Source organism: Nipponia nippon, unplaced genomic scaffold, assembly GCF_047370975.1.
Source record: "Nipponia nippon isolate SJK-2023a ecotype South Korea unplaced genomic scaffold, ASM4737097v1 scaffold_9, whole genome shotgun sequence".
In the NCBI taxonomy this organism is placed as follows: domain Eukaryota; kingdom Metazoa; phylum Chordata; class Aves; order Pelecaniformes; family Threskiornithidae; genus Nipponia; species Nipponia nippon.
In genome coordinates this window covers 35,474,425-35,499,798 of record NW_028262413.1, presented here as the reverse complement: position 1 = coordinate 35,499,798, position 25,374 = coordinate 35,474,425, and the positions used below count along the sequence as shown (strand labels likewise).

At 43.8% G+C, this 25,374-nt stretch overlaps 2 protein-coding genes across 9 annotated transcripts in view; both read right to left on the bottom strand.

Moving 5' to 3' along the window:
• MYO5A (myosin VA) overlaps positions 1-6,560 on the bottom strand; it is a 103,971-nt gene extending 97,411 nt beyond the window's left edge. For all 8 annotated transcript variants that reach the window (XM_087743869.1, XM_087743871.1, XM_087743874.1 and 5 more), the window contains exon 1: positions 6,410-6,560. In XM_087743869.1, the coding sequence (XP_087599995.1) occupies positions 6,410-6,436 (27 nt within the window). In that variant the 5' untranslated portion in view covers positions 6,437-6,560. The remainder of the gene's footprint in view (positions 1-6,409) is intronic.
• A 5,104-nt stretch (positions 6,561-11,664) lies between these two features.
• On the bottom strand, positions 11,665-24,014 carry ARPP19 (cAMP regulated phosphoprotein 19). The gene is made up of 3 exons (XM_087745370.1): positions 23,747-24,014; positions 18,590-18,712; positions 11,665-15,094 (listed from the first exon to the last, which is right to left on the bottom strand). Exons 1-3 carry the CDS (start codon positions 23,789-23,791, stop codon positions 14,924-14,926), a joined length of 339 nt encoding a protein of 112 aa, XP_087601496.1. The 5' UTR covers positions 23,792-24,014; the 3' UTR covers positions 11,665-14,923.
• Between the last annotated feature and the right edge of the window lie 1,360 nt (positions 24,015-25,374).

The window sequence follows — 25,374 nt, the reverse complement described above, 5'->3', positions numbered from 1 at the left end:
GACTTTAATTAAGAGGCATAAAATAAACCACTGGCTCGTATCAGAGGAGCTCTTGCTGCTTGACAGCGCAACGTGAAACTGGGTTCATCATCTTCCCCCTAGCCAAGATGCCTTTCAAACCAGCAATGTCTATACCTATGCTCATCTATACACGCAGGTGTCAAACACTCCAGTAATATAAACAAGACTTCAAATAGTCAAATATTTGGTTTGTGTATGCTTTGTGTTTTCAAGTAATGAAATCCGAATTCCACGAATGCCCCTGTAGGTCACCCCAAGTGGCTGGCTCCTCTGAGGTCTGCTGCAGAGGCTCTTCTCACTTGCCAGAAATCCAGGCACCATGCCGCTGGTACCCGCAGGCAGCAGACTTGCCAGCTGCGCACTGCTTTTCCCTCACAGCAGAAACATCATCTACGATTAACCTTACTATCACTTCTTGCTTTTTTTAAATCCAATTAAAAATAGACCATCCAGAAACAGTGAAACCTTGTGATACTGGATGTTTCTCTGACTTCCTCCAATTCAACTGGTTCCATGAGCAAATTTCAATAACAAAAATGCTTTCTTTAGTCCTACAGAGATTAAACAATGAGTCTCATTAAAGAGAGAGACAAATTACTTTGTTATTAGAACACGTGGAGAGGATTAAACTCCCAAAGGCCCCACAAGGAGACCCTAAGAGCCAGGTACCTCTGCCTGACTGGCCACCTATCCCTTCCAACTCAACCTGGAGCTCTGTGGCTCACCGAAAGATAACAGTGGTCATTGCATGCATTTCCTGACATAGCAGGAGCTCAACAGCACTTTATCTAATCATTTATTTATCTAAAAAATAATAGTAACCCATTACCTAAGCTATCTGGCACATGCTATAAAATCACTGCAGTAGAAACTGACTGCAAATAACCAGTGGCAGCTCGAAGTACAGACATTATTATTGTGCAAGGATTGCTGATGACAGTTTGTGGGGGATCCCACATAATCCACTAATATTATTAGGCAATTTTTTAAACATGATACTCAAAGAATTAAACAAATAAGACCAGTTATTATAAATCGGACATAACAAAGAATTCACACAACTGTCAAGATCAGGTCTACAGCAAAAAAAAAAAAAAAAAAGTTAATATAAAGCTATGATCTCCTCTCCCTCAAAAGTAGCTCCCAACAATGCTACGCTTCCAATGTTTCATTAGACCTGCAGGATATGCCCTCCCAAAAACTATTTGTGGGCTGTGAGCAGCTTTCACAAACAGCTCGCTACCCCTCCGGCCCCGCCGCCCTGCCCAGGGTGGTATGGCTTCCTCCTCCGGCCCCACCGCCCTGCCCAGGGGAGCAGCTCCGGCACAGACTGCGCTCCGAACCAAACCATCGCTCGTCTTGCTTCCCAAGGCTCACGGTTGCTTTTAACAAGAATGATAGATTGCTGACTTGTTGCAAAACTGCCATTAGAAAGCTAAGAGTTTTTTCAGTTTCTTCGGCTGCTGTGGTTGGCATCCAACTACAGGAAACATTTTTTTTACTAAAACATAATATAACGTCAAGGTCAGGTTAAACCAAGTATTGTTAGACCATGGGGTAATTATATCCCCAGCACCTTCAGTTTAAAGTCAATAGGAATAAAGTTGCGAGTTGTCACTGGCAGAGCTGCCATCGTGTCTATTCCAGTGACACAGCAGGTCCCTGAAGCAGAATACCCCCTCTTCTGCTGCTGCATTAGCTTTTTAGAAGACAAAGGGCAGAGATACAGTTATAAAATATACGGTAAAGGCTCACTGTCATTTGCAGATGTAGCTGCTTGACAGTACACATTTGATTTCTGCAACAGCCTCTCTGCTCTGAACTGCCCAGGTCCGACTCAGAAGCAGAGCGGGACGCCCAAGTGGTGCGTGGGGATGAACGGCTCCCATCTCTGCCTTACTGGGCAGCACAGCGCTGGAAGAACAAAGCAGCGATCTCCTGAGACACCTGGTTACTGATTAATGTTTAGAAAACACTTATGTCACATGCAGTAGTTTGAGCAGCAATATACAAGACTATATAATTAAGGCAGCTTCTTTTTTAACCCCCCGAGAAAAGCCCACTAATAAGCACAGAAATTTGGAAATACAGTTATATTTTCTCTCGTATGCTCAGGTTGGGTTTTGCTGTATTTCCCTCCCCACGTACCATTAACGTACCCAAGAAGAGCCGTAACCTGGCCAGAATCTCCCTTTTGCCATTTTCGTTTGCAAGGACCCAGCACAACTGAAGGGGAAGACCAAGCCATGTAACAGCCTGGCTTCAAACCCAGAGCAGCTGCCTGCAGACAGCCCCAGGAAAACAAGAAAGGGCTCCTTGCACCACTGGGGACTGCACAAGTGGTTTTTTGTTCAATGCGGTTCCCTCTGACACTTCCCTAACTCAATTTACTGCTTATAAACCCTCAAACTGAACCATTTCAAGGAGAAATGGCAGGACTGAAGGTCAGCTACTGAGTTCAGCTTGCCCAGGCTGTGCTCTCCAGCAAAAACTGTCTACTGATTCCTCTATGTTCAAAGGAATATTTCCACTCACTTTAACGGAAATTGGATTAGGCCCTAAATTAGGAGCAAGCTAGCTGGAGCTAGCTGCCCCTAATCTCAAAGATACTGGAAAAGGAGGAACATATTTGTAGCAGCAAGAGTAAAAATAAATGAATAGCTGACTGAATGGGTGGGTAAATAAATAAATAAGCACATTGCACACAGCCATACAAAACTGAAACAGAAATCCCGAGAGGGCAAAGCAGCATGCTCTAGGAAAGCACAGCGTGAAACAGAAACAACTCAAACCCAGGGAAAAAAGGATGGAAATGGAGAACAAAAATGACTGGATGATGTCAGCTCTTCACTCTGACTTTAGAAGAGGGAGCATAAACACAGTGTGTGATCCGCTTTGTTAATTGTCATGTGCCAGCAATGCGAGCACGTGCTAGGGCCTGGTTTTACATGCCTGAAGCTCACAGAGGTGATGTCTAACACGAAACGTGGCGGTTCGGCCAGTGCAGAGAAGCCAGATGAGTTCCAGGTCTAGGGAAAGCGTTCTCACTTGTTCTTAATTTCCAAGGAAAGCAGATTGCCCTTAACAAATCTGACGCACGGCCTAGATTGTCCCTATCAATTTTTATGGGTCAGCAGAAGTAGGTATATATCTGTTGTTGGTCACCAGTTACTGGAAGGCTGATCAACTACATCCAAGCACCAGTCGGCGGGGCTACTGTGATTCAGGAAACACATTGAGATTCTCCGAAGTTTGTTTCCAAAGTCAAAGAACCAAAACTTTCAGAAACAATCTTACAGCAGGACCACCAGCCTGCCATTGATAGGTGTCCAACAGGACAAGTTAAACAGAGCTCACAGGCATAATATTTTAAATAAGAATGGCTGGGATGTAACCCATGGAGCAGTTTTAAACTGCTGCACCCCAAAACTGAAGCTAATGCCTTCAAGCAGAGTCTGTATTTGCAGCGTCACGGGGCACAGGAATACCAAGCCTGGCACGGCTCAGGCCTGTTGCTCACGACCAGCGTGCGAATGCGCTAGAGCCAGCCCTTTACCTTAAATCCAAAGTTCCAGATTAACTACAACAATGCGCAACAAGGAGGCTGTCTATACAGTCACCAAGTTTCGAGACACACCTGGATGAATCAAAGGAATAGGATTTTCATAGGAGCGACACTACTTCTTCAAAACCGTGTATCGCTGGTTTCTAACAAAAAATAATTTAGCTTGGGAAAGTAAGAGTTCCTTTATGCTATTTCAAGATGGCACATGTGGTTAGGACAGCGGGTGCTGTTTTTACGCTGGCACACAAAGAAACCAAATATGAAGGCTTAACAGTGCATGTTAGCAAAACTGGACAGACTGAAGCATGCAGCAGAGAGCTCCACTTCCACAAACAATAGCTGGAAATAAGAAGCCTACTTCTCCCATTCTCAGACAACATTTGAAGAGATGCTGACAGCTTCTTTGCAGCACTGGTCATCCAGTCATTCATGTAATTTTACCAGCTGTTGTTCCAAGTAACTCACATGAACACAGCTACCTGAACAACTCAGGCAAGCTGGGACGTGGGTTTCCAGTGGGAGAGGGTAAGAGAGCTGCCAAGTGCTTCGCTTCAGGACACACACATGCACACGCAGAGTCAGCAACGATGTGCTGCGAATTCATACCCTACCCTGCTTGCCAGCGAAGTATCTATGCCAATACCATACGTTAAGTGTCAATGCTATACTAGAAGCTCTGGTACTTTAAGCAGCTGTCCTGAACGACAATCCCGACTCTGCCTGCCAGTATAAAAAAGATGTGAAAGTCACTCTTTCTGTGCCTACAAAAGGCTCTAAAGAGGACAAGAACAGCCTGTGGTGCGAGTAAAGCACAGAAGCAATCTCGCCGGCCTTCGTCACCCAGCGAGTCCCTACTGGAGGATCACCCCTGCACTTGTCTGACTTTGTGTTTGCTCTTTTTACCTCTGTGTGCTACAACCTTAAATCCATTATTTATGTTCCTTAATCAAGGATGAGATACTGAACCCCATTTAAGCAGCACGATGGTTTTACCTTGGGAAAAAGCCAGCAGAGAGGGAAGAGAGCAGAGACAGTCTCTCTTGAACGCCCAGCAGCTTTCCTATCCCGGCGCCCGATTCAGAGCTGTGCCTTCCTCAGGAACGACAAGGGGCCCTGAGCTTTCCACTGGAACACAGTCCCAAGACAACAGGACACCCACATTTTTGGGGCAGCTTCTGACCAAAGGATTTAACCAACTCAAGGAAGTGAATTCAAGCTCACATGGGGTGGGAAATTTAAAAAAAAAAAAAAAAGAGAGAGAAGTATTTCTGATCAACTCTTTACAAGACATTTTAATTTATAATAACAACATCCACAGAGAGCAACAAATCAAGAATACCTTTCCAAAATAACACCTTACATAGAGGAGCTCTGTTGGGCGCCTGGGAACGGCTCCGCAGTACCATTGCCCTCTTGACCAGAATGATTTTCATCCCTTTTTGCAATGGCAGTTAACAGATACTCTTCTATGAGACACAAGACACCAAGATGCCTCCTATCAACGAATGTATTTAGCACCCTTTAGGGGGTGCAGGCACGCACCTCACTTCCTCACACTCAATCTCTCCTCCACGAATATACTATTCAGATATGGTCAAGCCTATTGAAAGGGCTGTCGGGTTTGGTCTGTAGTGATGCACAGCCAACGAACGTGCTGTCCACCGTATCCGAGTGGGAGGACTCTACAAATAAGGTGAGCTATTCATGCCTTTCCTTTTTCTCCTGGCACAAAGAGCTAGACTAAAGTTTCCTTTCATAAATGATCTAGATGGCATGGCTTTCCATAAAACACACTTTGACTGTGCAAGGCTTTTGAAAGAAGTATTTGGAGTTTGCTATGCTGTACTGCAGTGCTCAGTTCTGGTGACCCCAGTGATCCCTGCTGCCCTTAAAAACCTCTGGTCTGTCATTTTTTTCAGATTTTTGCAGCAGATCAAGGCAGAGCAATGAAAACAATGCATTGCTAGTGGATGAAACGATCATTTCAACAGCTCCTGATTTGCAGGCTTTGCCATCATGAAGATGTGTAGGGCAGTAACTGTTTCCGGGTGGAAGCTGATGAGATACTAACACACAAGACCAAAAAGATTAGAAAAACGGCTGTTTAAAAAGCATATGAGAGTCACACAGCACATCATTGCTGGCTGCGGGGCTCCTCAACGACTGCCAACAGAAGATACAGACTCTAAAGGTGCAGTGTCATCAAACAGGTCAGTTTAATGTTGAAGCACCTAAGTGGTGAAGGTGTTTTGCTACAAGGGCCGGGACGCCGTTTCGAAGGAGCTAACGGCGCGGCACGGCACGGCACGGCACGGCACGGCACGGCACGACACGGCACGGCACGGCTGTTCCCCCCCGGCGCCCCTCTCCAGGAGCGGCGCACCCCCCCGCGCCGGCTGGGCCGCCCCAGCCGCTCGCTCCCGGCGCCTCCGCGGTGCCGGCCCGGGAAGGGCGGCACGGCCGGCTCCCTGCGCGGCTCTGCGGGCGGACGCCGCCGCAGCGGCGCTGCCTCCCCGCCGCCCCCCGCCCGGCCCGGCCCGGCGGGCAGAGCCTCTCCGGGGAGCGGCGGGGCCGTGACTCACCGGGCCGGGCACGCACCGGCGGCCGGGACCGGCCCCGCGCCCCGCCGGGATGCGGGTCCATCTTGGGAAGAGGCGCCGGCTCCCGCCGGGGCCGCGGATGGCAGCGCCGGCCCCTGCCCGCGCCCGCCCGCCCTCCGCTCGGCGCGGGGAGCGGCGATGCCCGCCCGGGCCGCGCTCCCCCGCGGCGCCGCCGCCTCGCCCGCCCCGCGGCCCGGCCGCCCCGGCCCCGCCGCCGCCCTACCTTGGTGTAGAGCTCGGAGGCTGCCATGGCGCCGGGCGCGGGCGGGCGGCCCCTCTGCGGCAGCCCGGCGGCGGGAGGCGGAGGAGGGCGGGCGGGCGGGAGGATGCTCAGGCGGCGGCCCGGGCGCGGCGCGCCATGTTGCTACCTGGCGGGCGGCGGGGCTGCCGCTGCTCTGTGCATTGTGGGAGCGGCGGGCAGGGAGGCAGGCGGGCGGCGCGATGCCTCCCACCGGCGGGCGGGCGGGCGGCTGCCCGGGAGGCGCTCCGTGCCGTGGGGCCGCGGGGCCACCGGTCCCGGCCCCCCGCTGCCCGCCCCCCTCTCGGCGCTGCCGGAGCCCCGAGGGCGGAGGACCGACGGGCAGGGCTGGGAGAGACGCGCGGCCGCTGTCCGCCTCCCGCCGCCGGCCCCGGCTCAGCCCGCTCCGCCTCCCGCCTCGGCGCGGCCCCAGCGCGGCCTCCGCTTTGTGCAAGGACCGGTATTGCTCCCCTCCCTCCTGATCCCGCTTCTTATTTTCTTTCTCCTAGACTGAGCAAGTTACTCATGCCTTCGTCAGGGACGTCTATAATTTTTGCTGCTTTCCCGCCCGGGTACTGCCTGAGGCGCCGTGCCCAAGCCCGCAGCTCTGCAGCCCGGGCATCGCCGGGCACAGGGGAGCGATGCCCTCCTTTCGCAGGCAGCTCTCCCGGTAACACAGGCGGGTCAGCCGTGGGTGCAGCAGCCTCTGCTTACTGGGGGTTACAGCCCACTGCAGCCTCTACATGCCTGGCTGCCACCCCACCGCCTACCCAGTTATCCCCGTTCTGTATTTCTGCATGTATTTCTCAGGTACCAAGTTTTCCATTTTTTGTTTTCTCTTTCTGATTCTGATCCCATCCTGCAAATCATTCACAACCTCTTCCAGCTTGATTGCATCTTGGATCATTCAAACCACTGCTGAAAACACTGAAGAGAACTGGGCCAAAGCCAGTTCCTTCGATAAGCAAGTCCAGTTCTCACCAAGAAATGAAGGTACACGTCTTTGCGAAAAGTTTAACTTCCATGTCGAAAGGGAACGAAAAGCATAATCCATGTTCTGGCTAGGTCTTGAGATGGCAGCTCATTGCTTTATGAATCATCAATGAGCGTTTCTTACAGCTCACGTTATGAAAAGATTTCTTTTGACAGCAGAACTGAAGCTATTACCATCTTTCTATATTTTCCTTTTTCACCTTGGGAATGCATTCTAGCAGTCCAAGTGGTCCAAAATACAAAACAAGTTTGAAACGGTTATATTTGCCACACTCTCCACCAAAGTGCTTTGACTTTTCAAGTGGTGTCATCTCTGCAAAATTCAACTGTTTAGATAACAGCTCTGTATTCAGTGGGTAGTATCTGTACTCCCCCTGAAACTTCCTGTGACTATCAAAGAAACAGAGAAAATGAGCCGTGAAAAGAGACGGGTGACCTGCTCAAAATCACTGATCAACTGAGCTTGATTTTTATTTCTGGCTGTTACTATCCTGACTCCCAAAATAAACACTCCCAATAAATGCTGTCATCTAGCTGTACTTTCCTGCTGCTATCTAAAAGAAGGAGATGGAAAAAGTAGCAAGCACAAATGAAAAAGTTAAGATGAAAATATGGAGCCGTACCTGGAGTTGTTTGTCTTAGGCACAGATATATGGCCTTCACAGCTAGTAAACTAAGGTTAGTAAATTCAAAAGAGAGGTTAAAAAAAAAAAAAAAAATCTTGATTTTGCTGGGGGAGTTCGGAGTTGAAACTCTGAGAATTGAGTTAAAAGAATACTGTCCTTCCCATGTTCTGCCAGTACGTCCAGGATTATCAACCACGATTACTGTTACTGTCCCCAGGCCCAGGAGGCTCACTCCCTTCAGCAGAGCTGGACACTTGCTCTCAGTCCTACGAGAAGCCAAGAACTGGTCCCTGCGAATTGGTGTCCAGGTCAGGGGTGAGGTGTTTGGCTAAGAAGTTTACACAGCTGCTTTTCATGGGTACACCACGGCAAAACAGAGAGATCTATACTACAGAGCTACCAGTCGCCTTTCACGTGTAACACAAAAGACAAGCGATTTGGGGTTCATTTAAGAGTGTGATCATCCCCCTTTAACAGGCTTATTCTAAGAATATGGATGTTACGCACCACAGAAATCTCACAATTTCGTTTTCAGAAGGGACCTGAACCTCCTTTCTAACTGTGTGCTGCTTCATATCCAATACTTAATACCCTTTCCTCAGAATGATATCTATTCTAAATTCAAAGACATTAATGTCAGGAGTTCGCCTGGACTGTGGATTACTGTATCAGCCATTCACAGCTGGAGCTCAGGAGCCAAATGTATTTATAAGCCCCAGCAAAAAATAGATATCTGAGTCCAAAATACGCTATGATTTGACACAATTTGCATAAATGAAGATTTCAAATCTGTCATTAAGGACAGGAATTGAGGGCACTGAAAGTTGCCAAGAAACAACCTGTTGGTAATATATCTAGACGCACTGCTTAATTTATTACTTTAACATGCAGCTCCTGCATCAAATATTTGCTGGCAAGATTTTACATGTCCTCATCTTGTATCTTGCACAGCATCTTTTCAAAAAGATCATTTATGGCATTTGATTTCAGAGCATATACCCCAGGGTATTCCAGCTGACAACATATGGCTGACGTAGCTCACAGTCCACATGCAGAATTTTATACTGAATTTGAACCCAATCAAAAAAAAAAGATAGAAAATAATCCTTCTATGAATTGAGATTAGTTTATGTAATTTCTTTCAGAAGTGACTACAAAGCATCTGTCCTATCTTTTTTCTTACATCTACGTTCTGTTTACATCCACGATCTGTTCAACTGTGGCAGAAAAATTCCCTTCTCAGTTAGGACTTCCTATTCTGTTGCTGTCACGCTGTACCGCAAGCGAGCGGTGGATTCTCTGTTGGCCAAACAAAAAAGGGAAATTAGAGGCACAGAAATGATATATACAGCTAACATAAGGAATATGAGATGGTTTATGTGGCACAGTGGATGGGCCTATCCACTCCTTCAGAAAAGCATTTGTATATTAAACATGGACCATCAGTTTAACTCCAAGAGGCTTTCACTGGAAAGACAAGACAAAGCTAACTGAGGAATTCATAGGCTAAAATCCTCCTCCTACCATTTCCTATATTCGCACACTACAAGGATTAGGCCTGTTACTTTTAGCTGTAGAAAACAAACAGGGCTGGTTTCAGCCAGTACTGATTGAACAGTTACCAGTCAAGAACTCTGAAACGTAATGTGAGAGATACGTAGGAAGAGAAAATCACGTACCATGCACGTATTCTGATAACACTTGGGATTTACTCCCTGTTTTTTGGGGCTTACAGAAAAGACAAGACACAACGAACTCTTAACCTACATGATGAGACTCCTATGCAGAAAGCTTGCCTCGATCCATCTGTGCTTATACTAGGAAGATTTCTCTTGTCTCTCGAACATCGCATATATATTTTCTTTTCAATGTATTAGCAGATTTTTTTTTCAACAGTACAAAAACCATCACCTGAGAACAGACCTGAAGTTCAGAAGAATCCATAGCTCCCATTCTTGCATTTAAGCATCCTTGTAGTTTCAGCCATATAATTCAACTCCTAGAAACTGCTGCACATTTAAAAATCCAAATCCCGTTTCTCAAGGAAGACTCTTGCAGTTGTTTTTTTGTCAAACCCAGTAAGGAAATAACCCTACCATACTAACATGGACAGAAATACCAGCAGAGGTTGAATCCAGTCCCTGTGGAGACTCCCTGTACCAGGAACGTCAATGATAGTTATCTGGTTATTCTGTAACATTGTCAAGGGAAGTTGAGAGGTTATCCAACCATGTTCCTCTCTTAATGAGCTACAACGCTGTTCTGCAATAAGGTAAAAAAACTAAACACAACTGAAGTCTGTCATTAAATTTAGACAAAGTCAGAAACAAAAAGTACTTCATCTTCCCATTTTAAGCCAAAGTCAGATAAACATCCATCTGAAATCAGCAGAGGCTTTGTCAATATTTTCCAAAGCAGTAAGTAAACAGACTTCTGTGCCTGCTGTAAATATGCAAGAATATTTATCACGAACATATATCAAGCAGCATCCTTGTTGGAAGAAAGATGTAGCGCCTGAGAAAGACAGGGATAATTCAGTCATCTGCGCCTAAACTAAAGCTTTTTCAAGCACATCAGTTGAGCTCAAGGCTGTTTGCCTCTGTGCTAGTACTCCAGAAACATTATCAAGATAAATATTTAATGGGAATAAATGCTTTGAATACACATAGAACTTTTCAGATTTCAAGCTACTCTGGATCTATAGATGCCAGAAATTGGGATGAAAAAGCCAAAGATGTGAATCGGAAAGAGGGTAGCTCACTTGTACTAAAGCAGGAATAAATAATGAAACCACACATTCAGCCCAACTCCACTTTAAGTTAAAAAAAAAAAAAAACAACAAAAAAACCACCAACAAAAAACACATTCATCCTGCTTGCATGTTCCCCCACTCTGTTCCTCCCAACCTCACAGAAAGCCCCCCAGCCATCAAACAAACAAGTTACTGCAATCTTGCCTCCCTCCTGAATAACGTGGTCGTGTTCTGCAAGCACAGCCACTAAACGCAAAGCTTCTCTGAGCGCAGGTCTGTGCAACCGTGCCTACCACAGCCCTAATTAGAAACAGATTGGGGCAATAAGCCTGTATTCAAATGGTTTGCCTTCGCCTCAAGATTGATGCCACTCCCCATGCAGAGATTCAGTAAGTTACTTTAGGTTACTAATGCCAGTGTTAATGCAGCCTTTGCACTGCCTCAGCATGGTATTTGAATGACGCTACTTAAATTGGATATTTTTCTCCTCAGTTTGTTAGGGATGCAGAGTATAGAGAGTGTTACTACGACCTTGGTGACTGAGCTGATTGTGTAAATACACCACGTGGATCTTGAAGTTGCACAAAGATCAGCACCTAAGTCACAGTCTGAGTATGAAATTAGTTGGACTTTTTCCAGCATCTTGATTTCTTGGAAATGTTGCCATATTCAGGCCAATACAGTCTATAGCAATCCAAACTTCTACATACCAAGCTAATTCCCAGAAATACCCTTCACTCAGTGCAAGGGACCAAAACAATCATCTGTTACGGAATTTTCAAACAATAAGCTTTAATTGCCTCATTAGAAAAATAAGCACTGAAATATATATAAATGCGATTACATTAAAGTAATTCTGTAGTCTAACATACTAGAAACCAAAGCCCAGTCATATTTTTAATGATACAGAGTAGCAAGATTTATGTTTTAGAAATTTTCCATAGAGAATACCGAAGTATGCAGTGTCTTTTAGGAAACCAGAGTAAAGACGAGACAAATCTCCACGTTGCAATAAAAACTAAGTAGATCAATTTATTCTGTATACTATACAATGTGTAAGTTTGTAAAGAACAATTGACATTTTTATTACCTTAACATCTTGACTGGGTGTAAATATGTCCAACAAAATGTACTCCTGTGGCCTTTACACAAACACTGTCCTACTACATCAAGAACAATGAGAGGGAAGCCTTTGGCGCTACAAATTTGGGGACATATCTGTGAAGTTGTAATTAATCCACTTAACTATCTCGAATAAAATGTTGGTGCTATCTGCTATTATAAGCCTACATGAGTACTACTCTAATAACTAAACAATGTCTATCTTTAAAGGCAAGATATGAAAGGGACTGCCAGTCTACAGTGTGGACAGGTCTTCTTTGAAAAAGGTAATTATCAAATGGTAAAACTCATATAATACATTATGTACATAATTTTGGGTAGCTGAGTTATCTTGCTGGAGTAAGCTGAAAGTAAGCATCGATCTGCAGTCATGTTTGATTTACTGTTAAGTGATTATTGGACTTAAGTTTTATACAGTGTATAGAATCAAAATATCTGTGCCTGCTGCTGAGGTCTGTCAGATGTGAAGGCTCATAATCAGTCATTGACCTAGTTAGTATTACAGTACTTCAAATATACACATGGATAATATATTCATAGCTGAATTTGTAGTAATCATTAAGAACTGCAAGTCACTGAGTGAACATCGGAAGAGCTTGCATTGTCCAACCAGCAGGACAAGCTGAGTTGTAGCTAAGTGAGTGGAATGTTTAAATTTAAATGGCTATTTTTTAAAACCTTCCCAAACATCAAGAAAGCTCACCTTATGCGAGCTACAGAATAGTGGCACCAGACAATACACAGCAAGTCACCTTAAATTGTTCAAAATTTGTTTCAGGCCCAGTCCTATCATTAAGTTTCAATTTCATTTATACATACAAAAATAAAGAGGGATTTTCACATTAGGACAAACATCTATAAAAAGCAGTTTGCTTCGATATATCTAGCTTCCTTGCTATTCTCTCAGCCTAATTTCTTACTTAAAGAAGTCAAGTAAGTCCATTTCTTCAACCTGTTCTGAAAAAAATCACGAATTCTTTTACTACTAGTGGAGGATAAGGTATAAGGACAGGTTTGACAGAGCCCATTTAATTATGGAAAAGGGCTATACAGACTTGAAAAGAATCAGGTTAGCAATTTCAAAATTGTCTGGAATGACTTCTCTGAACCAAAATACTTTGCTTATTTTCTGATCAAAACAGAACCAAATTAAGATTTTTCATTTTCTCTTGATCGTTTTCTTATGTTTGCCTTTAGAAGAGAGCATTGCAGAAAATACAGGCCAGTGTTCTTTTTGACTAGCTATCCTTTATCTTGTAAGACCTTTCTGAGTATGTCAACACAAAGCACATCCTTCTAAAAACACGCATCTTTAAGAGTGTTTTCTCTTACAATACCCACATCGGTGCTTTGTTTTTAATAGGCTGTTTCAGAACCGTTTCTTTAAAGAAAGAAGTATTCAGTACACTGATCTCTTCAAAGAGTTTCTTATACTCCCAAAGAGCATCAAGGCTGTGACCTATACTGAAATCAATTACATTATGGATCATACTGCACTTTTAATATTCTGATTTCATTGAACAAACATGCTTCTAAATGCATCAAGTTACCTGTCTAATATTAACTATGTGTTTTGGCAATCTAGTACTTACGACCTGCATCATAAAGAAGAACTGAAGTTCATTCCTATTTTCTGACATGAAAAGTTACCTATTTTCTCAATAGGCCGTTATATAAATACCACTTCCAGTTCTTTGTTTCCCCAAAGCCAATGAGGGGCTGCTGTATAACAAAGAGAAAAGGAGTTAGTTTAATACCACTTCGGGAATCCAAGAAAAAAAAAAAAAGAATTATACCCTTCCGCTTCCAGAAGTCTAAAATAGCCCACAGACAATTGCGTATCAAACCTTAGCAAGCCTAGATTTGGAGTTTGCCACACAGGAAACTCTCTAGAACATTACATTTAACCATCTCCCATGTCATCAGACAGAGCATTTCAGCTTTAAAAGCTTAAAGAGCTGCTGAACAGAAAGGGCACTTGCCTCCAAATATAGGTACAAATTCCAGATTTATATCTGAATGCTGGACATTGTTGCAAAACAAAACATACAACCGCAAGAGCATAATGCTGAGTCAAGTGTAAATATAAGTGTTTCACAAATTTCAGGTATTCAATTTTTACTTTCAGTAGCAAGATTCTGGGCTCTTAGTTTCAGGACAAGACTTTGAAAGATACAGAATCACTTGTGCTTTGATTGGCACATTATCTGCTTTTTAAAATGTAAAACTAATAGACGTTTGCAAAAGGTTGTGCAAAACTATTGTATTTACAAAAATGGCACAAGAGTGAATTCAACAGTCTATGCACATGCACACTTCATTCACATCTTCAACAAAAGTGTGTCTAAGCTACGGAACTGAAAAGAATACCAGCTTCAACAGGCAGTTGTCAATAAGCACTAGATTCACAAGAGTTACACCAGAATGGGCAAATATTGCCCAAGTAAAAACTCTATTGTTAAAGCTGAAACAGATTTAAGGCCGTTCAAGTTCAAAAGCAGAAACAAAATTCAATCAGAGCCCTGTCTTTGTTTTTATACATGCTTTACCATCTAGCAACTTGTGGTCTAAACCTCTATTTTAGACAACAAACCCAAACACAGAAGAAAAACCCAACACAACTGGAGGTTATATTAAATACAAATATGCTGTAATTAAGATGAACAAACAAAAGCAGAAACATTAGAAGTTGTAAAACTTGCGATGTCACTTGCTGGAACCAGTCCTACACTAGGAAACGGGCAATATGTACATTTTCAAGTAGATTACATTGCTCTAACCAAACTTGTCCTTTTTAATCAGTGCATTTTTCTCAACTAGTCCAAATACTACACGTTTTACTCTTAACAGTACTCCCTTACAATAGCAGCACATGCTATCGCTACCTGCAAAGCTGTCAGTCTCATGACTTAGTGTAAGAAAGAAAAAGGGGGATGTGAGGGTGAGAAATAACTATTAAGGAGAAATAACAGGAATGAGAATAATCATGCAGTTCAGCTGTTCTCGTCAGCCAGCCAGCTTGCTAGCAACAAGAGATGGTTTCCGCTGTGGAAGATCCTGTGGAGTAGGAATATGGTCACCAGTGACTTCTGTCTTGTCAGGAGCTGCAGTAGGCAGTTGCTTATTCTTCATCTTTGCTTTAGCCATGTTGTAATCACCAGAATCAAAGTATTTTTGCTAGAAGACAAAACACACATATATTTAAAAGTCTGAAAGCTTATCAGATGCATACACTGAATTACATAGTTAAATAGATTCTTTAAATTTTAAAAACAGTTATAAAGTCTTCCCAATTTGGCAAAGTAGCTCTATGTCGATCAGGAAAAAAAAAATCTTATCAAGACTATTAGGCACACATAGCTAAACTCTTAACATTAGGTAAGCATACAGTTAAGGTTCTACGTATACCCTTAAACTCACACCATACATAAACACTATTTTTGTCCTGGTTTTCCCAAGAGCTCTGGTCTCCCACAAGTGAAACCTTGGGGTTCGTAAATTTTGTTGCAGTGAACAAGTTCTGCTACACCGAATAACCAAACAATGCATGAACTAAAGCTGGCGAACAGAGCCTGCTCTATCATACCAGAAGATCAAAGCAGCATGCAACTGCATGCTAACAAGAAAACCTCTTATCTGCATACATTAAACCAGTGAAACTTGTAATCCCTAAAGTTCCCAAACCAATTATTTAGCAAAGTCAAATCTACTGTGTAGTCCTTCTGAAAAGCACTGTGTGAAGGAAATTCTTATCCCATGCTCCAGGTGTCTTCTGAATACCAAAGTGATTATATGAAGTTTGAATTTCTAAAACAGTGCTCCTTAATATTTCAGTATATTTTTATCAGCATTACCTTTAACAGTTTTTTTTTGTTGTCAGATATTAAGTTATCTATGGATGTTGAAGCCAAATGACTGTTATGATTTATCTGCATCATGGTAAGTAAGATGAGGCATGGAATTTCATCCAAGGTCTGCATCAAGTCCTCAACTGCTCATTGACACAATCGCAGGAAAAGTTGTATTTTGTTTACATCTTTCTTTGAGGTCTACCGTTAAGGTACTTGTAACACATGACTTTGAACAGATTGTCATACTAGGCCAAAAAAATTTAGATTCAGGACAAAGATTTACACTAGCAACTGCTGCTTCCAATCACAATCATCTCTAAAGAGAACAATCCCTCGTTAGCTTAATATAGGCTTGTTCCTCAGTCAGTTGAACGAACAGCCATCGCTACCTGCTATGTTTAAGTGCTTCCAGGCAGCATATTACTAGCATACTCTTTATTTTGCATTAGTACTAACCAGCTGCAAAATGTTCAGTAGCAGCAGTTGTTAGAGAGAAGTAATTTCAACACCTGACTTAACAGGCCTTTACCTAAGGGGGGTGGGGGGTGTTTATGCAAGGCTTCCTGAAGGCTTTAAATGTTCCCTGCCAGAGCCTTAAAGTTACCAAATCTGTTTTTCCCATGCCATCAGTAGTACATCTGAACCACACACTTCTATTCATAAGCCTTCCCAATTCAATCCTTCTGATGGTGTAACCCCTGTTTACACCACAATGTTCTAGCACTGCATCAGCAGACTAGACCTCAAGTCATAACGTAATCTGATTTGGAAAAAGGCTTTCATATTTTGCCCTTCAAGACTGAAGAAACCAAAATCTTTTAAACAGCAACTAGGTAATAACAGAATTGCTCAATCTTTAAATGTGTTACTGCTGTTAACAGATACCTATTTCTGTCCATGTAAGAGCTCCAAATAGAATCCCTCTACAGGAGCATGGTGTAGCATGGTTCTCATCTACTGTTATTCTGGAGAAAGTGTGCTAATAATGGTGTGTGCACCCAATGCAGAACGTTTCTGGAGAGCAAATATCAATGTGCAGAGCATGTCCTAGTTGCCAAATCAAAGAAAATCTGGGCTACAGTTGGCTACATACATTTAGAAGAATATCTGAGAAAACCTACCATCTTTCATGCGTTAGAATATCAGTCCATTTCTTCCTTTAACTTATTCCTGTATTTTCCTCTCATTTACTCTAGCTTCTCATAGACGGCCTGTATTTGATCATCCCTTTCAAACTGACTATGCCTGTCCAGGTATCTTCGTGTCAGAAGCACTATCTGAAAGCATATTCACTATCCTCACTCTATTTTAAACTTCAGCAATCCAGGCAGCCCAAAGTACACCAGGCGTCTATACCAAGTAAAGATGCTTCCTCATTTAAGACACTGAGCACACTAAACAAAAGTAATAAAAAATAAAATGGAAGAAAGTTATTAACCACCACATCAGGAGTGGAGAACTGAAGAAGGCAGATTACAAATTAGAATCTACAGCTTTATGCCATTTTTCATCGAAGTAGCAAAATCCCAAACACTTAGTCAATTAAGATGCCCACTGATCTACCTCTGCTCAAATTTGAAAATATAGGCTGCCACAACCTTTGCATTAAATAGTGCTATAATCAACATGAAGATATTGTACAGATTGTTACTGTTGGTGGTGAGTTTTCCTCACATTTGCACTGAGTGCAAGCAGTCATAATTCCTTTATGGCCATCAATCCTTAGGGAGTGGATGCTGGCCTGTTTTCTTCAATTATCATCACAATACACACTTACCTTCTCCCTTCTGTGTCTACACATACACTGAACCCACTGAAGTCTCGTTTAGGCTGCCTTTAACCACATAACAGCATAACTCACAAAAGGAGTCACCTAATCTACCACCTGCCCATGCCCAGCAGCCATTAGCTATGCTGCATATGCTCCAACTTACAAGAGAAAGCTTATCCAAAAACCTCCCAACAGTAACAATTCACAAGAGATGTTACCAGAGAGCACAGAATTAGATCAGCACTGAACTCCAACAGCTGGTTTGCGAAGGATTTATACTTGGAATCATTGTGTGCACTCAAAGGGCCTAGGCGATAGTAAAAAAACAAAAAACAACACAAACCACAATATGACAGCAATGAAAGCACCATCAGAAGTAGTGATATACTAGGATCATTCCAAGAACAGAGTTCTAGCGTGCCTGAAAGGCATGACATAATCACTTCATGAATAATTAAACTAAAGAAAACCAAACAGTTGAATAACTAAGAAAATAAGATACACTGGTTAAATGCAGAACAATATTGAAATACTAACTCACTCTTCATTCTTCTATCATTATTTTTTTGGTTAGGGTGTATATTCAGAATTACACCAACACTCTCAAGCCACTGATGTCAGGTGGTGCCTGGTGTGACACAGCAGACACTAACCTTTCATGTGCTAAAAACATGACTAATAAGAGACATACATTTTGGGGACATTAAGAATGGGCAAGATAAGATCAGTACAAAACAGAGATGAGGTTCTGACCCTTAATGTTCACTGTAATGTTTTTTATGAAGTCTATCACAGCAGCACTGAACCAGCTGCTAAGTTTAATTTTTTCTAAAAAGTGCAGTGGAGTCACTGATGCTGTGAACAGCTACCCTGCCAATTTGGCATTTGTTTTGTGGAAACAAATTTCTCTTCCTTGTGCTTTCACAGACAAAGCTTAAATTTCTTAGCACTCTTACTCACACAAAGGTCTGTGGAGTGGAAAAAAAAAAATCACAGATACAGGAATTTTGGAATTTCTTGTCCATACCCTGTGGACAATAAAGAACTCACTCCTTTTTGAAGCCTCTTCCTCAAGAAGTCTGAGCCTCCTGGCTTCTGGCCCAGATGAGGATATCTTGCTTTCAATTTTGCTTCTTCAACTTTTTCTGGGCTGATCACCTTATCCTCCATTTCCTGAAAGACAATTAGCAATACTGTAAATGAAGTATACAATAATGAACTACTTATGCAGACTACCTTCGCAGGTAATTCACCAACATGCCGATTGCTGCTACCGAGTGAACACATCAATTATTCAAATAGACATTTTCATACATTTTCTCTCAAATAGTGACAGCAAGTAGGAGTTCAGCCTCCCATCTTAGACGCCTTTCCTGGAGACGTGTTTGAATCTAATTAATGCATTTCTCTCTCACATAAAAGTAGTCTATATTAAAATCAAATTATTCCATTTTGGAAAAAAAAAAATCCCCAAACAAAAAACATTTTTTGGTCAAAACAAAGGTTCCACTAAGAACAAACAAATGTTGAAAGCTGGGCAAGAGCCACGGGACTTTTTTTTCAACTGCCCCTGTTTGATCATGAAGTTGCACAGACAAACTAGCAATTGCATTGCCACAATCGAGTTTGTACGATTGCTCTAACTGTAATGTGTTGATATTCACTGTGAAACAGTGTTAAAGTAGCTCAGTCTCAAAAACATGCCTGCTCTCTTATTAATAGCAACAATACTGTATTTCTCTATACACATTTATAATTATCCTAAAATTATGAGGATGAAGACAGTTGGATAGTGCATTCGTGTAAAATAGAATGCCTACTTTATGAGTATACTGTAAAATATGGATGCTCAAACTAATCATTCAAAGAGACTCATTTGGCAAAAACTGCGATTTGTACATCCAGCCTTCCAACAATGACCTCTACTTTACACTCATCTGTTCCAGTCCATGTAGCAATTTGATGTATGAAGTACAATTTCTTCTCTTAGATAATTTCTAAAATATCTTCCATTCAAAATTCTTGTTTTGCTACTTTCCAGTATTTGGCCAAGGCCATTATATTTTGCATGCAAACCATTGCTAGTTGAGGGAAAACGTATATTGACTTGCACTAACTGCCGTAGTTCTTGAATTGTTATTATCATCTGAAGTCACAGAAAGACTTTTAGGCAGGAAAGAAGAATTGCCATTGAAATCAAGAGGGCCTCACATTCAGCTGTGACTAAGGTTTCGTATCTCCTTAGAGCTGCTTAGGCAGCCCCTTCACACTCTTTTCCATCCGTGTCATCATCCTTTGCACTGCATCAGTCAGCATGACTGCATGTACTCCACATGAATGGGTTACAGAAATTAATTCAACAGAAAAATAATAATGTAACTTTTTTTTTTTCCCTTGTTGGGCTGTGTTTCATTTGGATCAGTTTCCACAGTCTGGATCACCAAGCAGCTGCACAACCAGCTATGTCAGCACAGCAGCAGGGAGTACAGAGGAACACAAGATGCTGGGAGCTACTTAAACCAGAATGGCCAAAGAACTAGAGCCACCACACTAGCCTACCCCAGTGCTTTCCTCTCTCTCTCATAAAATCTCAAAGTTCTATAGTATTCAACATCTTTCGGTAAGAAACTTCAGAAGCAAAGGTTGTAACATCAGATTTAGAATATAACGTTGCCTAGCTGCTCCATTAGGCCAAGACATCTCAAAGACAGCTTTGCATAATACAGTGAGAATCTGAATTAACAGTTCGACCAAGGAAAGACAGAAATTCTCCTTACAGTCTAAAAGAAACTTCTATGAGGACAGGAACCAATGCTTTTTATTAGATGAAAACCAGGCTAGGCAATACGATGCAAAATACAAATAAATATAGAAGGCAAAGTTTCCCTGACACTACTGAACATAGAACTATACTATTTCTCACTATATAATATCATACTAGCCAAGGGCTCAGTTTTCATGTGTTGTAAAGATCATTCTTCAGCTGCTGTCCTTCCTCTTGTGCTTTATTATCATGCCATCACAGAAAGTATTTTCTCAAAAGCAATCCTTTCAGCTAAACACTTTCAACATCTAATGCTGAATCACCGGGTACTCACTGTTGAGCCAACAGACAAATCATTTGAGGGGGCATGTTTTGCCAATACTAACCAAAAGGAGATAGTTAAGAACAGAGGGCCAACAATAAATAGCTTACATAAATATGTATTATGGTGCATCAAAGGAGACATTTATGCAAACTCACAGGGCTGACAAATAATCGCACAGCAGGCAATCAAAACACAAAATACTGTGTTATGCATCAATGCAGCTGAAAAGGATACAGACTATGGTCACTTATTCTTGATGACCAAGAACAACTAAGACAAAAAACTATGCAATTAAAGAATTTCAATATAAAGACTTGGGGCATCAAACAAAACCAGCTGACAGCAGGTTCAAAAAATACTTAAGACAACAGTTCGTCATATAAAATATGGTTAAGCTGCAGAACTCCTTGCCAAAGGATACAGGGGGTGCCAAGAATTTGATGGATTCAGAAAGCAACTTGATGTGTTCATTTGCAGCTCAGAAGGCTTTTAAACCACAGATTGCCGAGACCTGGGATAGTTTTCTGGGGAAGATCACGGCATGCATGTCCTGACCTTATGTTCTTCTGTGGACTAGAGGGTATTGAGCACTCTTGGAGATGTGTTGTTGAGCCATAAAGGCTTTAACCCAGCTGGCAAGGCTATTCATACATTTACAACATTCTCCCTTGAGTTACAGAAGCAACAACCAAGTGACTAACAAATGATTGGGGGGCGGCGGAAATCAAGCTATACCACGCTCTTCTTCCTAGTGACAACCACACAAAAGTTATAATTTTAGTTCTTGACAGGAATTTGACACAGCTAATGAAGTCTGCTTACTTCATCAAAAGGATCTACCAGGAAAGCAGTAGTTACCTAACTCATTTAAAGATAGCTTTTGCTTTTAATCTTTGCAGAGGCACTAACAGCGTAAAGTCCCATATCTGTTGGACAACTGAACTGCATGGCTAAAAAAAGAGCCATCAGCCTTTTCAAACTCTGGTATGAAGAGCTTATCCTCTTTAGCAAAAGACATCAGACAAAATGTAAAGCAGAAAATGGGGAAAACGTGACAACAGCACAACTCTACAGCGAACTGATGTGGCAAAAGCCAGTCCAGAAACAAAATGCACCACCTCTAACAGCTTCCTGAAAAATATAGGCTTCTAAGGCAAAAAGAGAGTCAGACAACCAAGCATGTGTTCTCCAATGTCTAAAGTTTCTTTGTTGCTGAACTTCCTCCTGCCACTATCCTGGGTTTTCACATGGAGAACAGGAAATGCTGGTCTTTGGCAAGTTTTCAATTTGTATCACTCTCTTGTTTAACACCTTTCTTGCCTAACACATGCACAAGCTTCTTACAGCATGTTAGAAAAGTTTAGAAAAGCGGTCTGGTCATGAAAACTCTGCCTTAAAGTTCATTTATGGGCTTCATCTTTTTTAAACACACATAAGTACTGCAAAATGGGTTGTTTATATAAGTATTTCAGAGCTAAGCATTAACTGAATCAATGTTCAATTTTGCCTACCCAGACAGTTTTAATGAAGGTTAATATTGCAATGCCATAATAGCACTGATATCACAGTATCCTAACAGGATATAAACTCACAGAAAACAAAGTTTTATTTTATTGACATTATTAATTTGCCTAGAACACCTCATCAGATTAAAATGAAATTAGCAGATCAGTAAGGGCCTCCCGCCTCTCAAATAAAGGGTCATTTTTCGAAACAGTGCATAAGCACTGCATGTCAAGACTTCAGCCTGAAATTCAGTTAGCAAAATCAGCCCCAGTCACCTGACTTCATCAGAACACACTAGAAGGCATCACAATAAACTTGCTACCACATGTTTTACTATGCTCTTATTACAGAGCTATTCTAGGAGTGTTGCATAGGCCAGGATTTATTTTTATAGGCTTTGAACAGGAACGGTATCCCTTCAGTAGTCTACCTAACATAAACGTAAAGTCGATCTGCAGAACATACGCATTTAAGAGTAGATTACAGACCTGCCATCGAAGCTGGTTCTGATTACTGCACCTATTGAGAAGGTATCATTCCATATTAACCCCCAAAGCTCTACTTGTATGACTAACTCATATTACAAATTGTGAATTATTAAACAAAAACTTGACAGCTGAGGCAGATAAAGCTTTTTCCTTCAGCGTCCTTCAAAGCAGTACTTGTGTTTCATAACTGCTCCCTATCAGAAATAGCTGTGGAGATTGCAATTGAGTCCATACAGCAATGATGAGACTAAAAAACAAACGGCTTCTTAAAGTCACAGCCAACAGAGGAAAACTGCTAACAGCACACAGTCATCTGTGAAGCCAAATCCCTCTTAAGAAACTATAAAATTATTAGTTACAGAGATGACATAATAGTGCCATCACAAGATAACCCAGCCAGCTATTCTTTCCAAAAGCCTTAACTAGAACAGGCCACAGCCATCGTGTTTTGGATATTTCTCCTCCTAAATGCCTTACATTAAAAGCTGAGAATTTTCTAAAAGTGAAACAAAAGTTTAGCCACCGGATTATCGCTGGCCTCCAGCCGCTGCGACTGCGAGCTGAAATCCCTTCCCCGGGACGCCCCGGCCGGCAGAGCAGCCGGCGGAGAGCGGGGCCGGGGCCGGCCTAGGGAGCCAGGAAGGGCCCCGGCCCGCCCAGGCCAGCGATCTACCAGAGAGCAAGAGCTCCCCAGTGCAGAAGCCAACATGGTGGTGCCGCTCCTCCGCCTCCAGCCTCCGCCCGCCGCGGGGCCCGCGCCCTCCCAGCCGCCCCGGCCTGCAGCACGGCGCCGCTCGCGCCGCAGGCCCCGTCCCGCCCCAGCCGGCGGTGGCGGGCGGCCGGGGAGAGCCGCCCGCCTCCCCCTGGCCCCAGGGGCGGCGGCAGAAGGGCCGGGGCTCCCCCGCGCCGAGGGCCGCTGCTCTGAGGGGGCTCCAGCCGCGGCGAGGAGGGCGGCCGGGCCCGGGAGACGCTGCCTCAAGGGCCGCGGCGGCCCGCGAGGCGCCCCCGGTGAGGGAAGGAGAGGCCCGGCCGCGGCGCCCCCGCTCCGCCTCAGCGCGCAGATGGAGGCGGGAGAAGCCCCGCGGGCCTCCTCCTGCTCCTCGGCGAGGCTGCCGGCCACCCACCTTCTGCTCCTCGGCCGAGGCGGGCTCGGGACTCTCGGCAGACATGGCGCCGCGGCAGCAGGACGGCGGGGAGAGGGCAGGCGAGGGAGGCGCGACCGCCGCTCCTCCGCGCAGCGCAGCGCTGCCACCACCTCCCGCACAAGATGGCGGCGGCTCGCACGACGGTGCGCCGGCGGGACCAGACTTCCTCCGCGCTCAGCCTCCCCGCCGGCACGGCCGCGCGCCCAGCGCCGCGCAGCAGCCGCTTCCGTCTCCGCCCCCTGACGCCACGTCCGCTGCCGGGCACGCTGGGAGATGTAGTCCGGCGGGCGAGCGGGCGGGTCTCGGCCCGCGGAGCCGGAGCCGCCTCCGGCCCTGCCCCGAGGGACCCCGGGGAGACGCCCCTGGGCTTTCCCGCAGGGCAGCTCTCAGGGGCCGAGGGTCGGCCCCGCACCCCCGGCGCCTCGCTGGCACCCCCGCGGTACCCCGGGACGCAGCTCCGTCCCCAGCACGGCCCTGCGGCGCTGCTCCTGCGGCCTGCGCGGCCTCCCCGGCCCGCCACCAGCGCAAAGGGGAAGAAAAGACCTTTGCTGCTTGGCGAAAATGAGTTCTTTTGGCTGCTTTTACAGATCAAAACGGGAAGAGCTGAGTCCGTAACAGCTTTACTTGAGGATCTTTTTTGAATCCCAGACACCAGCTGACAGGATAGGAGGTCTCAGACAGTCCACTGAAACTTCTTAACGGTGTAGTATCAAGTTATATAAAGTATTTTCTTCCCTCCCTATCTACTTTTCTCTGTCTGGTTCTTGGCAGAACAGTTTAAGGTCCAGAAGACAGACTGAGACAGGTCAGAAAAGGCATCAAAACAGGCAAAATCAAAACAGAAGCTGTAAAGTCAACATTTTGGCACAGGTGAATTTTACTAAAAGCCTCCCAAACCAGTAGCTGGAAGTGAGTTTTTTTGAGCAATTGAGAGATTCGTCCAGAGACCAGGATTGTGTAGCAGTAGGGAACTCGAGGCATGTGCATATTCCTTGTTCAGGAAGGGATACAGCAGGGCAGATTGCACAGGAAAATCACAGAAGACACTAGTGACTATTTTTTCCTAATGATAGAAAAAGCAATGATAACAGTGGGTGTGCCACATTTGCTTCTAACTAAACTAGGGAGAAATGGTCTGGAGGTGTAAAAAACAGAGCAACACATAGAAGAATGATCATTAAAAGGATGAAGTTCATAAATTTTGAAAGGAAGCAGAACAACAAAGCAGTGACAACAGACAAGAATGCAAACCTCAGGAATTTCTTTCAAATCTCTTAGGAAATTAATGTGAGGAAAAACACAGTTTTGAGGATTCAGCAGTTCCTTAATTAAATTATTTCTTTAAGGCAACAAGTGTAAACTATACAGTACAGAGGAAGGATGGGAAGTAAATTAAGAACCTCAGGAAAAGCACAAGTTCTTCAATGGCTTCAAATACAAGAAAGCAGCATATAGAAACTAGGTCAGTTTTTTAAGGGTGTGCATCTAAAGGAGATCATGAAGGGGCACTGAATCATTACTGAAAATTACTGAACAAACCTTGTAAAGACCAAAGGATTTAATGTTCCCTTTTTTCAGTCTGTCATGAAGACAGCTAGTGTAACAAA

Excerpts from the sequence above, each read along its gene's own strand:
- ARPP19 (XM_087745370.1), bottom strand. The coding sequence starts at position 23,791 with ATGTCTGCCGAGAGTCCCGAGCCCGCCTCGGCCGAGGAGCAGAAG. Across the intron at positions 18,713-23,746 it reads CCTCGGCCGAGGAGCAGAAG|GAAATGGAGGATAAGGTGAT; the intron begins GTGGGTGGCCGG and ends ATTGTCTTTCAG. Across the intron at positions 15,095-18,589 it reads GGAAGAGGCTTCAAAAAGGA|CAAAAATACTTTGATTCTGG; the intron begins GTGAGTTCTTTA and ends TTTGTCTTCTAG.